This window comes from Euphorbia lathyris, chromosome 2 (genome assembly GCF_963576675.1).
Source record: "Euphorbia lathyris chromosome 2, ddEupLath1.1, whole genome shotgun sequence".
In the NCBI taxonomy this organism is placed as follows: domain Eukaryota; kingdom Viridiplantae; phylum Streptophyta; class Magnoliopsida; order Malpighiales; family Euphorbiaceae; genus Euphorbia; species Euphorbia lathyris.
This window is the reverse complement of record NC_088911.1, coordinates 73,825,087-73,839,337: the sequence shown is the minus strand read 5'-3', so window position 1 is coordinate 73,839,337 and position 14,251 is coordinate 73,825,087. Positions and strand designations below refer to the sequence as shown.

Below are 14,251 nucleotides of genomic sequence, written 5' to 3'. Positions count from 1 at the left end.
GAGTAGAGCGTATAAACCCAAATTGTTGTAATTTTGCAGACATTTCTTTGTTCCACATCCGCCCTGCTTGTTTTAACCCATAAATGGATTTAACCAATTTGCAGACCTGGTTTGGTAAGGCCTTTTTGTAACCCTCAGGTGGTCTCATGTAGAGGTCTTCTTCTATGAACCCGTGCAAATAAGCGTTATTGATATCAATTTGGTGCACTGCCCATCCTCGTGCAGCTGCAATGGTCAAAAATACTCGGACTGTGACTACTTTGGCAACAGGAGAGTAAGACTCTGTATAGTCTAATCCATAAACCTGATTATAGCCCCGGGCTACTAAACAAGCCTTGTACCTATCTACAGTCCCATCTGAGTTCCTTTTAATCTTAAAGACCCATTTGGATGTGATGGCTTGTTTTTGTGGTGGTAATGTGGTAAGAATCCATGTCCCATTAGATTCCAGAGCTTGTAGTTCTTGTGTCATGGCCTCTTGCCATTTAGGATTCAATACAGCCTGTGCATAATTCTTTGGCTCATGTTCATCTGTCATGATATTAGCAAGGAATGCCTGATGTTGTACTGAATATGTTGGTAATGTAGCAAGAAGTACATCAGGCATCTTGGATACAGGCAGAATATTGCCTACAAAATCTGTCAACCAACCAGGCTTTTTAGTTGCTCTTTTAGGCCTAGAAATTGGGGTCGCGGTTGTGGTTGTCTCTATTTGTGGAGACGGAACAGATATGGTTATTGTTGTGGCTGTAGAATTGAGTTCAGGTGTAGAGGTAATGTGATCAGTTTGTAATGAAGATAAGCCATCAAGTGGTGATGTAGTATTATCTGAAGGTATGAAGTAATCACATTCAGCAGAATCAAATGAAGCAGGTATACAAGGTATACTGATGTTATGTGAAGGGTTTAAGTTTGTAGATTGCTTATAAGGATAAAGATGCTCATGAAATATGACATCTCTACTAACTCCAATCTGACCTGTAGTGCAGTTAAGAACCAAATAACCCTTCTGTCCTGGACTATATCCCAGAAAAACCCCTTTGTATGCCCGGGCTTCCAGTTTATCTTTGTGTGGTTGTGTATTAGTGACATAACACAAACAACCAAATACCTTCAGATGTGTGTAATCTGGCTTTCTACCATATAACCTTTCAAAAGGTGTATCCCATTGTAATGCCTCTACATGTACTAAGTTGATAATGTGTGTTGCTGTTAAAAGAGCTTCACCCCAATACTTATGTGGCACCCCCTGACTGGAACAAAAGAGCCCTAGTCACTTCAAGTAGATGTTTATGCTTCCTCTCTACAACCCCGTTTTGCTGGGGTGTATAAACACATGATTTTTGGTGTTGAATACCAAAATCAGCAAACATGGATTGACAAGCACCATTAGTGAATTCAGTGCCATTGTCACTTCGAATTGTTTGAATCTCCACATGAAACTGGGTCCTTATTAAGAGAATAAATTGCTTCAACATATCACAGACTGCAGCTTTAGAAGGTAACAAAATAGTCCAAAATGCTCTAGAATAATCATCAACTAGAGTAAGCACATATTTTGACTTATTTGTAGATAAAAGATGATAAGGACCCCAAATATCCACATGTAAGAGTTCAAAAATTTTATTTGACACAGTAGTGCTCTGGGGAAATACAAGTCTGTGTTGCTTGGCCAAAGGACAAATCTCACAAGGGGTATGAACTTCACTACAATTAACAGCTGTTACATGTTTTAACTTTTTCCAGGACACATGTCCCAATCTATAATGCCAAAGAACATTGATATCTTGACTACTATTAGGAGAATGAACAGAAAAAGCCTTATTTAAAGTGAGACCTTTATTCTGCAATATATTTTGTAGAACCTCTGGTTGAAAAGAGTTCCTTGTCAGCAGGTACAGCCCTTCCTGCATGAACCCAATTGCTAGTACCTTATTAGTCTTCAGGTCCTGTAATACACAGTAACCGTGTGAAAATTGGATACCTATGTTCTCTTCTTTCAATAATTGACCCACAGATAACAAATTGTACTTGAATGTGGGTACAGATAGGACATTCTTTAGTGAAAAAATGTCACTGAACTGTATAGTTCCTTTTTGTGTAATCTCTTTAAGGCTTCCATCAGGCAATGAAACAACTTGTGGTTCAGATAGAGTATGAATCTGTATAAAACAATTAAGATGTGCACACATATGTGATGTGGCACCTGAATCTATTATCCATACATCTGCACTACCACATTTCAGTTGTTTGGTTATAGTATTACCTGCAAATCCTGAGAAACAAGTAATATCATTTGAATGTGTGGATGCAGTTTGTTGAAGTTTGAACTTTTGAAACTCCTTCTGAATGAGCTGAGAAAATGAAGCTGCATGATCTATTTCAAGACCTTCGATTACACTTCATGTTTCTTGTGCCGAGTTAGCATACTGAGATCCTCCTCCCTTCTTGTTAACTCTCTTTTTGAGTTTGAACCAATCCGGATACCCTTTCAGCTTAAAGCATGTATCCTTCAGATGACCAGGTTTCTTGCAATGAGAGCAAAACATATCTTCCTTATTTGTGACTGCACCTTCAGTCTTGAAAGAGGTCACAACATTAGCTATTTCCAGCTTCTCAAAACTATGGCCAATCTTCACATTTTGCTGTTGCTTCTCCATCTTTTGTACAATTGAGTATGCCTTGTTTACTGAAGGTAGAGGCTCCATCAGTAAGATTTGATTCCTGGCTTGCTCATATTCATCACCAAGTCCCATCAGAAACTGCATCAGATGATCTGCTTCTACCATATCCACCACTTTCTTTGTAACTGTACAGTTACAAACTGGTATAGGATTCAGATCTGATAAATCCTCCCACAATTTCTTCATTTTTGTGAAATATACACAAATTGTTAAATCACCTTGAACAAGATTAGCAAGTTCCTTCTTAACCTGATAAATCAGTGGTCCATTGGACTCACCAAATCGTTGCTCTAATTCAAGCCATAATTCCCTGGCTGATTTAACATATAAGAAAGAATCTGAAAGTTCTTTAGAAATTGATCCTAGCAACCAAGATAGTACCATTTTATCACAAGTTCTCCATTTCTTATGCATTACTACATCTGTAATTGAAGGTTCTAAATCATCACGAAGAACAAAATCTATCTTATCCTTGGCTTGTAATCCAATTTTCACAGCTCGAATCCAAGAGAGATAATTAATAGGGGTTAATGGAGCACTTACTAGTGTTAAGCCAAGATGATCTGATTTTCTTATATTCATCAATTCTGCATCTAAATCTGCCATTGTTTCTTCTTCAGAAGAACGATTTGTTTCCAGATCTGAGTTTCTGTGTTCTTCTTGATGGAGATTTTGAGTACTATCTTCTTGGTTGATCTGATTGGAATCGTTGTTAACTTGATAGAAATTTGCTTCGTCTTCTTCAAGTATCTCAAATCGATTGTTCCTCCGATTTCTCTTATTCACCATTGATCAAAAATGCGGAAAACAGAGTTCTCTGATACCATCTAGAGAAAGATCAGATGAAGAGAAAAAATGAATCCATTGATAGAATCAATTTACAATACCAATCGATACAAAGAAAAGAAAGGCAGGTTAGTTTTTATACTGCTAACTGCAAGTGACAGAAAGATAACAGCTGAAAACAGTTATAACAGAATGTTGACAGCTGTACTATCTCTCTAACAAACTAAAATTGAAAACTGTAAATGATTCCTATTACAGTAACAGAAAATTAACTAAAGTAACTTGGTTAATTGAGTTGGTAAATCTTATCAATTATACTATATTTTTTTTTTTATAAAATCTAATTAACTTTTAGATGTATTTGATTTTATGAAGAAATTAAAAAAAAAAACCTTAAATTATTCAGATTATAATAACAGATAAAAATTGTAATTAACTGATTTTGTATTTAATAACAATAATATAACCAAAGGAAAAAAAACCAGTAACAATAAAACGAGGACTGCAGAAAACATTTTTTAAAACATGAACTTTTTGTACATGAATAGTTTAAGCCTTGTTTAGGAGTTAGGATGGTTAATGGAAGTGAAAGTAAAGTAATTGAAAGGAATATAAAGTGATGGAACTCGAGGTTAAAAGTTAACATTAATTGAAAGTTTGTCTGACTATAATTGAGAGTTAAATGATTAAATCTCGTTAAAAAGTTTCCATTACTTCCATTAACCTCAAATTTGAAGGTTAAAGTTTAGAGTTAATGACTTTCATTTACCCAAAAAAAAAAGAAAAAACTCTTATATACGGTTAATTTAGCACTTTATATTCCATACCAATTAAGGTTGATTTGAGTAGTGTTTCACAAGCTGTGAATCGAGAAATCTGGCAAAAAAGCAGTGGCCTCCGCCTTATAACACTGGTTGCTCAAGCCCTCTTGCTTACTTCAAAATCTGATAAATTTGGCAAGCCACATTTGATTACTTCAAAATGAAATTTAACTACAATTTGGCCTTCTAATTTGGTTTTTTCCGTCAAACTAACTAATAAAATGGCAATGTAAACATCACAATTTGACGCATAAAAAAATCATAATTCATCTGGTGACTTGTCTTATTTCTTTTAGTAATTTAACCACAAAAATTGCATTGATAATGAAAGTCCATTTAAGATAATATTATTCATGTAAGTCAATGTTAAAGGACCATATTGAGCACCCTTTAGGCTAGATTTGATGTAAAATCAATGGAGCTCCATATTGTGGGCGAAGAGTTAGAAGAGTGTGAGGAGCATGAGAATAGGATGGAGAAAGCTGAAAAGTGAAGTTTTGTAGAATTAATGCTAAAGCCATCTTTGCTTCTATTAAAGCAAAGTTTTGACCAATGCATATTCTAGGACCCATTCCGAATGGAAAATATGCAGCTGGATTATTATTTGTTGCCTTTGAAACTCCTCCACAAAACCTTTCTGGTTTGAATTCAGATGCATCGTTGCCCCATATTTCTTTATCTCGATGTATCAACATTGTTGGCAAGCACACTTGTACTCCTCTTGGTAATACCATATTCCCAACACTTGTTTCTTTATCAACTGTTCGGTTAAGTACAACTGCGGCCGGATAAAGTCTAAGAACTTCATACAAAATCATACTTACCTGTACGTTTAAGTTGTGTATCAACAAAAAAATGTCATTAATATATATATATATATATATATAAGAAAATTAAGGAAATACTTACAACTTTAAGATGATTCAACCCTTTCAAATCTGGTATTTGTTTACCAAACACTTGCATAACCTCTTCTCTTGCACTTGTTTGCCAATTTGGAAACTTGCTTAATAAAATCATGGTCCATACAAGCAAAACAGAGGTAGTCTCTTGCCCAGCAAAGTAAAAAAGCTTACACTCATCCATCACATCATTAATGCTCATTCCCATATTCTTATCAATTTCTTTCAAGTTTGATTCCATAAGTAACCCTAATAAGTCATCTTTCATGCCTTCCCCTCTTTTTATAGCCTCTTCACGTTTCTTGATGATATTTTCAAGGGAAGCTTTTATTTCTTTATCAATATGTTTCATCCTTTTATTTGCCCTAGTCGGTAAAACTCTACATATAATCAAATAAACCTACTATGTCAGACATTAAATATTCTTATCAATAATAAAATGGCCACCAAGGTGAGACCATTATTTTCGTGAGAAAGCCCTAAATCAATGCCTTCAAAATCATGATCATCAATCTCGATATTAATAGTCAAAATTAGAATTACCTCGAACCAGGTATATAAACAGATTGTATGGTTTGCATAAGGAGTTGGGCAAGCTCTTTGAGGAGATCAAATATTAGCTTTCCGTCTTCATAATTGCTTCCAAATGCAGATCTAGAAATCATATCACATGACAAGCTTTGAAGACATGGCCAAACATCTATCTCGCATGTCTCCTTTTTTGACATTAACTTGTTCCAATTCTCAATCATCGTATTACAGCTTTCATAAATTTGAGGTAACATAAGCTGGAATGGAAGAATATATAAAAATCCATGAAATTAACATTTGGAAATTAATATAAATAGTACCTTCAACTTGTCTTGATTAAACGCAGGATTGATAATCTTTCTATGCTTAGCCCACTTGTCCCCTTCATAGCTTGCAAGTCCTGGTACTAACAGCTTAAACAATGGATTGATCTCCACCTTATGAAATTGATGTATTTTCGTAAATACTTGTTTAATATGTTCTGGATTCATGATGTTTACAGTTGGAATTGGTCCAATCCACATAAATGAATTCTTACCTGCGTTTTTCTATAAACTTAAGTTCATATTAATGGAATAAATAATATAAAAAGAAGAGGAAAGTACCGTAAGAGTGGATGAGATGACGGAGAAAAGGAGCCCCACGGGAAGAAATATCGTGAGAGAAGTGATGGAAAGGTTGAGAATGAGCTTGGTTGATCAAGTACATATTCTCCTTTAAATCTCCATAAAAGAATCTGTATGGATTCCCTAAAATGCCTTGCTGTCTGAGAAATGCTTCGAGCTTTTTAGGCCTAAACCACAACCAATTTCCCAATTTCCAAGCCAATGTCACAATTGCTACTAACATGATGGATACTGCCATTGATAATTCCATATCCTTGAGAACAACTATTTTGTATTTGGGATTCAAAGGATATATAAGCTCCAATTTAATTTTGTTATCATCTACTGTTTCTCATTTGGTTCCAAAATCTGCTTCACTAAGGAATCTAATTCAATCATACTTCCTTTCCATATATATATATATAAGGCTTTATTTCATTTAGGGTAAATTTCAAATAAAACCCATGTAGTTTCACTAATTTTCAGATAAATGACTGTGGTTTACTTTTTGTCAAAACGAGGATCGAGGTTTCGCACTTTTAATAAAACAAGGACTTTTTGGATTAATGCTATTAAAACCATCTTTAACGACCTAAAAATGAAAATTTTTAAGAATTAAAGTTGTTTAATGTCATATTTGCTATGGAAACTACATTTTCGATTTTCGAAAGTCATCTTTTTTAGAACTTTCTCTCTCTAAACATTAACTTTCTCTCTCTTTACCAAACATCATATAAATAATCTCAAAATAAATAAAAAAATTGAAGAATTAAAGTTGCTTAGAATATTAGTAGTTCTTAAAATATATCATTTTTGAAGTCGTCAAGGGTGATTTTAATAGTATCAATCGAAAAATTCTTTATTTTGCTAAAGTTGAAAACCTTAGTCCTTACTTACAAAAAAAAAAAAAAAAAGTAAATCACAGTCCTTTATCTGAAAATTAGTGAAACCACATGGGTTCTATTTTAAATTTACCCTTTCATTTATTATTGGATAAACAATTAATTTATTAATTCTTATTTTTTAGGTAAAATATATACAAAAAAAAAAAAGGGTAAATTCCAAAAAAAAACTCATGTGGTTTGATGTTGTTGCAAAACAACCCTTGTGGTTTGTTATTACAAAAAAAAAAAAGGACTGGTTTGCGCCGTTACCCGAAAAACGGAAATGGACTTAACACCGTTAATTTGCTGACGTGGCACAGGGGTAGAGTTGGAAATTTGAAATTTTTTTATTTTTTTATTTTTTTTATTTTTTTTCTCTCTCCTCTTCTTCTCCTTCCTCCTCCTCCTCCTCATTCTTCCTTCTTCTTCATCCTTCTCCTTTTCCTCCTCCTTCTTCTTCCTTCTTCTTCTTCCCCATCCTTCTTCCTTCTTCTTCCTCTCCTCCTCTTCTTCCTCCTCCTTCTTCGTTTTTTTTTCTTCCATTCTTTTTTTTTAATTTCCGATTTTCGAAGAAATCTGGAAATTTTCGAAATCTGGAATCCAGATTTCGGAAATTTCCAGATTTCTCCTGAAATCTCTCGCCGATTCGATGATACTCCGGTGAGCAGCGAGCTTGTTCTTGACAGAGATTCGAATTCCGGTGATACGAAGACAAAAGGTGTAAGTTACACGTCGTTCCTCACCAATCCCAGAACTAACCTTGTTTTTCAGGATTATTACTATCTAATGTTGCGAAAAATCATCGTCGGCGATATAGATGTTAAAGTGTCGTACAGTTTTCTAGCGCCGGGAGCCGACGGGAACAGCGGACGATAGTGGATTCAGGTTCGACTTTCACGTTCATGGAGGAACCAGTATTTGAACTTGTAGCGAAAGCATTTGAGAAGCAAATGCGTAATTACAGTATTGCCATTGATGTTCAGAATCAGACCGGTTTACGGCCGTGTTTTGATATCTCCGGCGTGAAATCGGTGATTGTACCGGAGTTGATTTTTCATTTCAAAGGTGGAGCTAAGATGGAACTTCCATTATCGAATTACTTCGCGTTCCTTGATGTGGGAGTCGTCTGTTTAACGATTATAAGTAACAGTCCCGCCGCCGACGGTGGAAGCCGCGGCGATGGTCCGGCGATTATTTTGGGGAATTTTCAGCAGCAGAATTTTTATGTAGAGTATGATTTGGAGAATAATAGATTTGGATTTAAGAAGCAAAATTGTGCATAAACAAAGGATTATCATTATAATTGACATTATTACTGAGTTCACGAGAAATAAGAGGAGGAGGAGGAGTTGACGGTGGGGATGGCGGTGGCGGAAGTGGTGGTGGTGGTGGTGGAGGTGGTGGCGGCAACGGTTAGAAGAAGAAGAAGAAGAAAAAAGAAAAAGAAAAAGAAAAAAGGAAAAAGAAAAAGAAAGAAAAAATAAAAATTAAAAAAAATAAATTTTTTTTTCCAACTTTACCCCTTGCCACGTCAGCATTTTTAATGGTGTTAAGCCCTTTTCCGTTTTTTGGGTAACGGCGTAAACCACGGTCCTTTTTTTTGTAAAAACAAACCACAAGGGTGTTTTTGAACAACATGAAACCACAGGGGTTGTTTTTGGAATTTACCCAAAAAAAAAAACACATCCAATCCGTTGTCTCTCCTCTAGTGAGAGTTTTACGCTGTCTTGTCTCTCCTCTAATGAGAGTTTCTTCTGTTCCTGTCTGTGTTCCCTGAGTTTGACTGTCAGTGCTCTGTAAGCTTTGTCTTCTGCGTTTTGTTCTCCATTCCATTCCTTGTTCTGGATGACGTTTTTGTTGGTAAGTCTTGTGGAAGTTTTATCTGAGTTGTGGTACCATGGATACCACTTTGGCTAGTTTGTCGATTACAGAGGAAAAAGAGGTTGCACTGGATTTTTCGGAGGTTATTCGGCCTATGGAAGTGCAAGCTCGAGAGCTATCGTTGATAGGCCATTTCGTGACAGACAAGTCTATCAACTTTAATGCCATGAAGAATAGACTTACGAGTCTATGGAGACCTGGGAAGGGTATCACTATTTATGAACTAGGGCCAAATCTGTTTGAATTCAAGTTTTTTCATACGGTGGATCGTGATAGGGTTGTAGTAGGCGGCCCATGGTCCTTTGATAATTATTTGCTGGTATGGAGTCAATGGCCTGATGGAGTATTACTTGAGGAAATTCCATTAAGGCTCACACCTTTCTGGATTCTGTGGGAGCAATGTCGGAAAGCATTGGGAAGAAAATTGGAGACTACATAGGCAAATTTTAAGAGTATGATGGGCCTAATGGAATTAATGCTAGACGTGCTTTTATGAGAATCCGAGTAATGTGGATGTTAGCCAATCGCTTAAAAGATGCAAGCACATTCGGAAGTCCTCAATGGAATGGTCCTATATCCACTTCAAATACGAGCAGATGTGCACTTTTTACAGATGCGGGATGATTGGGCATTCAGAACGGTTCTATGAACAACTTTTTCATATTATTACTCGACTGGTCAAGCAGTAATGGGGAGAATGGCTAAGAGCCCCGCTGAGAAGAGGAGGAGATCAAATTGGTGCTCGCTGGTTAAGGGATTCTAATGTGAGCTTAGGGGAAGGTTTATGGACTGCCGAACGAGTAGACGAGATGGCCAAATCCTTTACAGGAAGGCCACATCTAGTTTTTATATCGTCTTCATCTACACAATTAAGAGCCGGTTATACCAGTAGAGAGCACGCCTAGGGATGGGCACCCAGTGATAGCTGCTACTAGTATGGAGGAGGATGTTGGTTTGGATCTCTTAGAATTAAAGAAAAGGAAGAGAGAAGATGGGGCCGCTGATGTATCAACTACATCATGAAATAAGGAAGTGGAGCCACCTCTAATTACAGAGCCTATTTCTTCTGTGAATACTACAGATAATACACATTCTCTAGATACAGAAACGGTGAAGGTTGTAGAGCAGCCTCACCCATCATTATAAATTGCTTGAGCTGGAACTGTCGGGGTACGGGGAACCCTTGGGTAGTTCGTGCATTAGGCGAGTTGATCATGAATCACAACCCCAAAATTGTGTTTCTCATTGAAACACTTGTATGCAAAAGTAGGATTGATTTTTTACGAAGAAAGTTTAAATTTAAAGGCAGTCTAACAGTTGATTGTGTAGGGAGAAATGGTGGATTGGCCCTGTTATGGAAAGATAAGAAGAGTGTCTCGGTGGAGGGTTACTTGTCCCATCATATTAAGGCTATTATGCATGAGTAGGTTATGGAGGATTGGATGTTAGTGGGGTTTTACGGTTACGCGGATAGAGCATGACATCACGAATCATGGCAGCTTCTTCAGTTATTGGCTTTTCGTTCAAGCAAGCCCTGGGTTGTCCTGGGTGACTTTAATTGCATCCTCAGTCAAGAGGAGAAAAAAAAGGGTGCTCGGTTCCCTTCTCGTTTAATAGCCGTATTTTGGGACACTGTATTTGCAACAGTGTTAGACGAACTGAGCCTATCCAGGGAACGGTTTAGATGGGAGAGAAGTCAGGGTTCTGATTTTTAGATAAGGGACAAGCTAGACAGAGGCTTCTCATCTGCTACCTTGTTTGAAACTTTCCCACATTACACGTTTGAAATATTGGCATCGACTTATTTAGACCACACACCATTGTTATTAGAAACCCGCCCGAGACAACAAATCTGTAAGAAATAGCGCTTCAGATTCGAGTCTGGCTGGATCAGAGAAGAAGGTTTTGACAGTATGTTACGGGACTATTGGTCGGCATGGGGATCATAGGCTATATTAACGAAGCTGGTTGCATGCTCCGCTTCGATGGAACAATAGGGGACGAATTTTAAACACAAGTTCTTAAGTCGTATTGCATATTTTAAAAGGTCTTTAGCGGGTTTACGGGATAAAACGAAGCAACAGTCAATTGAGGAGTTTTACACAGCTAAGTGTCGACTAGATTATTGGCTGGAGGTTGAAGAATCATTTTGGAAACAATGTGCAAAGGCTTTTTGGCTTACTGGTAGTGATTCTAATACGAGGTATTTCCATGCTCTTGTGAAGGTTCGGTAAAAATAGAATTACCTGGCGGGCTTGAGAGATTCAGATGGGACGCTTCAAACGGAGTGCCATGAGATGGGTAATATCATTCTTTCCTACTTTACTAATTTATTTGCAGCACCTACTAGTCAAGCCTTTCATGTTTTATCTGTAATGCCTCGGCTAGCGACTAATGAGGCTAATATGGCCTTAATTGCTCCATTTTTTATTGAGGATTTTAGAACTGCCATTTTCCAGATGCAGGCTGATAAATCATCGAGACATGACGGTCCGACACTAGGTTTTTTTCAGCAGTACTGGGACTTGATTGTGGAGGAGGTCTTTTGTGCATGTAAAGGGGGTATTTATACTATATTCTACAACCATCGAAGTAGTTCTTCATTTAATTCCCTTTAATGTATTTAATGATACATTCTTTATATCAGGTCATTAGTGCCTTTAAGGAACCATTTAATGCTATTAATTATAGTGGTTTCTTGGTAACGGCTTAGTGACGCTATAGGCGGATCTACCTTAGATTGTGTGTCCATGTCTGCTTGGAGGACGTGGGTCATTTATAGCGTATGGTATTTATAAGACGTATCCACTTGGTAAGGTCTTTCATGGCGTATAGCTTCTGGCGTACGCCACTGCCTTGACCCAGTGGATCTCATCTGGTGGCGGGACTTTGTTTACCAATTAATCCTTTTACTTATGGATTTTTATGGATTTACCTCAATGATAATATCTGGATTTTATCAATGTATTAATAATATCTAATATTATTTATACATACATTATACTTGTCATGTTAACTTATGTACATATATATATAATATCCAATATTAAATACATATACACTATAATTGTAACTTAGGGCCCGGTTATTTTACCTACTGTTTTCTGTTGCTGTTTGTTGTTTGTTGTTATAGTTTGCTGTTTGCTGTTGGAAAAAGCTGCTTTTCCAAAAAGCGTGGATTATCTCTTTTTGTAAAAAGCTACTTTTCAGGTGTAAAAGACAAACAAGAGGTCACTAACCAAACACCTAAAACTCTTCATTTTCAAGTGAAAAGACAAACAAGAGCATGAAAATGAGCAACCAAACACCCCCTTAATATATATATATATATATTACAAACACATATATACATGTATAAATTTATCTGAATTTATATTTCCAATTTACTCCAATTAAAATGAAATTTCTATTCAAACAATTTTACCCATTTCTTTGTTTAATTAACTTGGGTCAGGCTGAACTGGATTTCAATCCAATTGAATAGCTCCGTTCACCTGGGCCCATAAGACATTGATACAATGCTCTTAGCTAGATTTATGCAATTGTTTACATGTATATTAAGATATTCTGATAAACCTTTTGTTCCATCAAGCCTCTTCTAGCAGTAATCCTGGTAGGCTTATTTAGAGATGATGGTCAGATCGAGCATCTGGTTCGTCTTACCAATCATACAAGACGTTAACTAACCTTTATGGTTATCCAAGTCAGACAGTAATCTTGTGTGTAACCATTGCGAAGCTAATAGTAACCTCTTAAGTAATCTCATGCTATGTGATATCAAGTTCAGACGAGGCACGATTAAGTCATCCTCATCCGATGCTCAGACATTTACTTGATCTCTAGTGAACTGATAAGTTCAAAAGGGCAATTGCATATTGCCCCCATTCGGGCATGGTCATATGCTTCTCAGTCCCACTAATCAAGTGGGCGGTGATATCTTATCTCTATAAGAGATTCAGTAATCTGTCACTTCACTCATGGTTTCTAAGCATGACATATAGTGCACCCAACTACATCCATACTTAGCACCATGTTACTGGCCCGTTATACGATCAATCAAAGCACAATGCAAACCTAGGCCCCATAGTGAACTTGGTCTAAAGATTCAACTTAGAGTATTATATGAGAACCACTTATGACTATTCTAACCATGTGGTGTTCCCATAGATCAATCCACAGCTTACTATTTCATAAATCCTAATGTCCTTGAATTGACATCTAATGTTTATAATCGGTAAAAACACCATCGCAAGCAAGGAACATACTACTCTTTAGTTTAGTTATTGTTCCTATGATAGTAACAGACTAGGGATCATATTAATATTTTGTTGCCTCGCGACTTCACCTGACCAAGTTATCAACCTGCCAAACATGAAGAGATCACTAATCTTGGTTATATATATATATATATATATATATATATATATATATATATATGTAAACATATCAATCCATTACTGGATTGATATGAATTGTGTGCAGTAGGACACGTTGTGTCCTACTGCACACTCGAGACTATATCATACTCCAACAAAGACTAGGTTCGCGGACATACTTACCTAACTAATCGCTAAATGATTTAAACTTTAGTAAATAGTTTTTCCTAAAATTTCCAAGTTTATTTACATTTATACATACTAAGGAAATATGCAAGATACTTGTAGGACCTTACGAAATGCTTTCAATAAAATAAAGATATTAAATATCCCATGAAACAAATTCATTAAAATACATAAATGATTTATTAAATAAATGGATTTATTAAATTTGATTTTATTTACTTTAGGACTTTTAAGAAATTCAAATAAATATTAAAAAAAATCTCATACAGGACGAAACTGATAATGAAAATATCTCAAATAGGCCCCACAATTATAACACAACAATAATTAAATCAAAAGATGATCTGAAATTTTATGCCTCTCAGTGTGTTACCTTTGGAGGATGCCTCTAATATTTGGTTTGTATCTAACACTAGGAGAATCGTGTGTTGCTCTTGAAGTTTTGAAGATTCCTTTTAGATCTCTAACGTTCAAATTTTTTATCACACTGAAATTGCTAACTTTATGCTATTGGCGAACAGACTTTTAAATTTAGTCTAACTTTCTCCTTCTTAAAGACTAACTTTCTCGTTCTAAAATATGAAATTTTTACTAA

At 36.1% G+C, this 14,251-nt stretch overlaps 1 protein-coding gene and 1 pseudogene across 1 annotated transcript; one reads left to right on the top strand and one right to left on the bottom strand.

Moving 5' to 3' along the window:
- Positions 1-4,556: 4,556 nt before the first annotated feature.
- On the bottom strand, positions 4,557-6,689 carry LOC136220569 (cytochrome P450 72A397-like). Its single transcript, XM_066008385.1, has 5 exons — positions 6,330-6,689; positions 6,045-6,262; positions 5,737-5,981; positions 5,201-5,573; positions 4,557-5,115 (listed from the first exon to the last, which is right to left on the bottom strand). Exons 1-5 carry the CDS (start codon positions 6,598-6,600, stop codon positions 4,687-4,689), a joined length of 1,536 nt encoding a protein of 511 aa, XP_065864457.1. The 5' UTR covers positions 6,601-6,689; the 3' UTR covers positions 4,557-4,686.
- Positions 6,690-7,282: 593 nt separating this feature from the next.
- LOC136217125 (probable aspartyl protease At4g16563) lies at positions 7,283-8,497 on the top strand (annotated as a pseudogene).
- Positions 8,498-14,251: the final 5,754 nt, after the last annotated feature.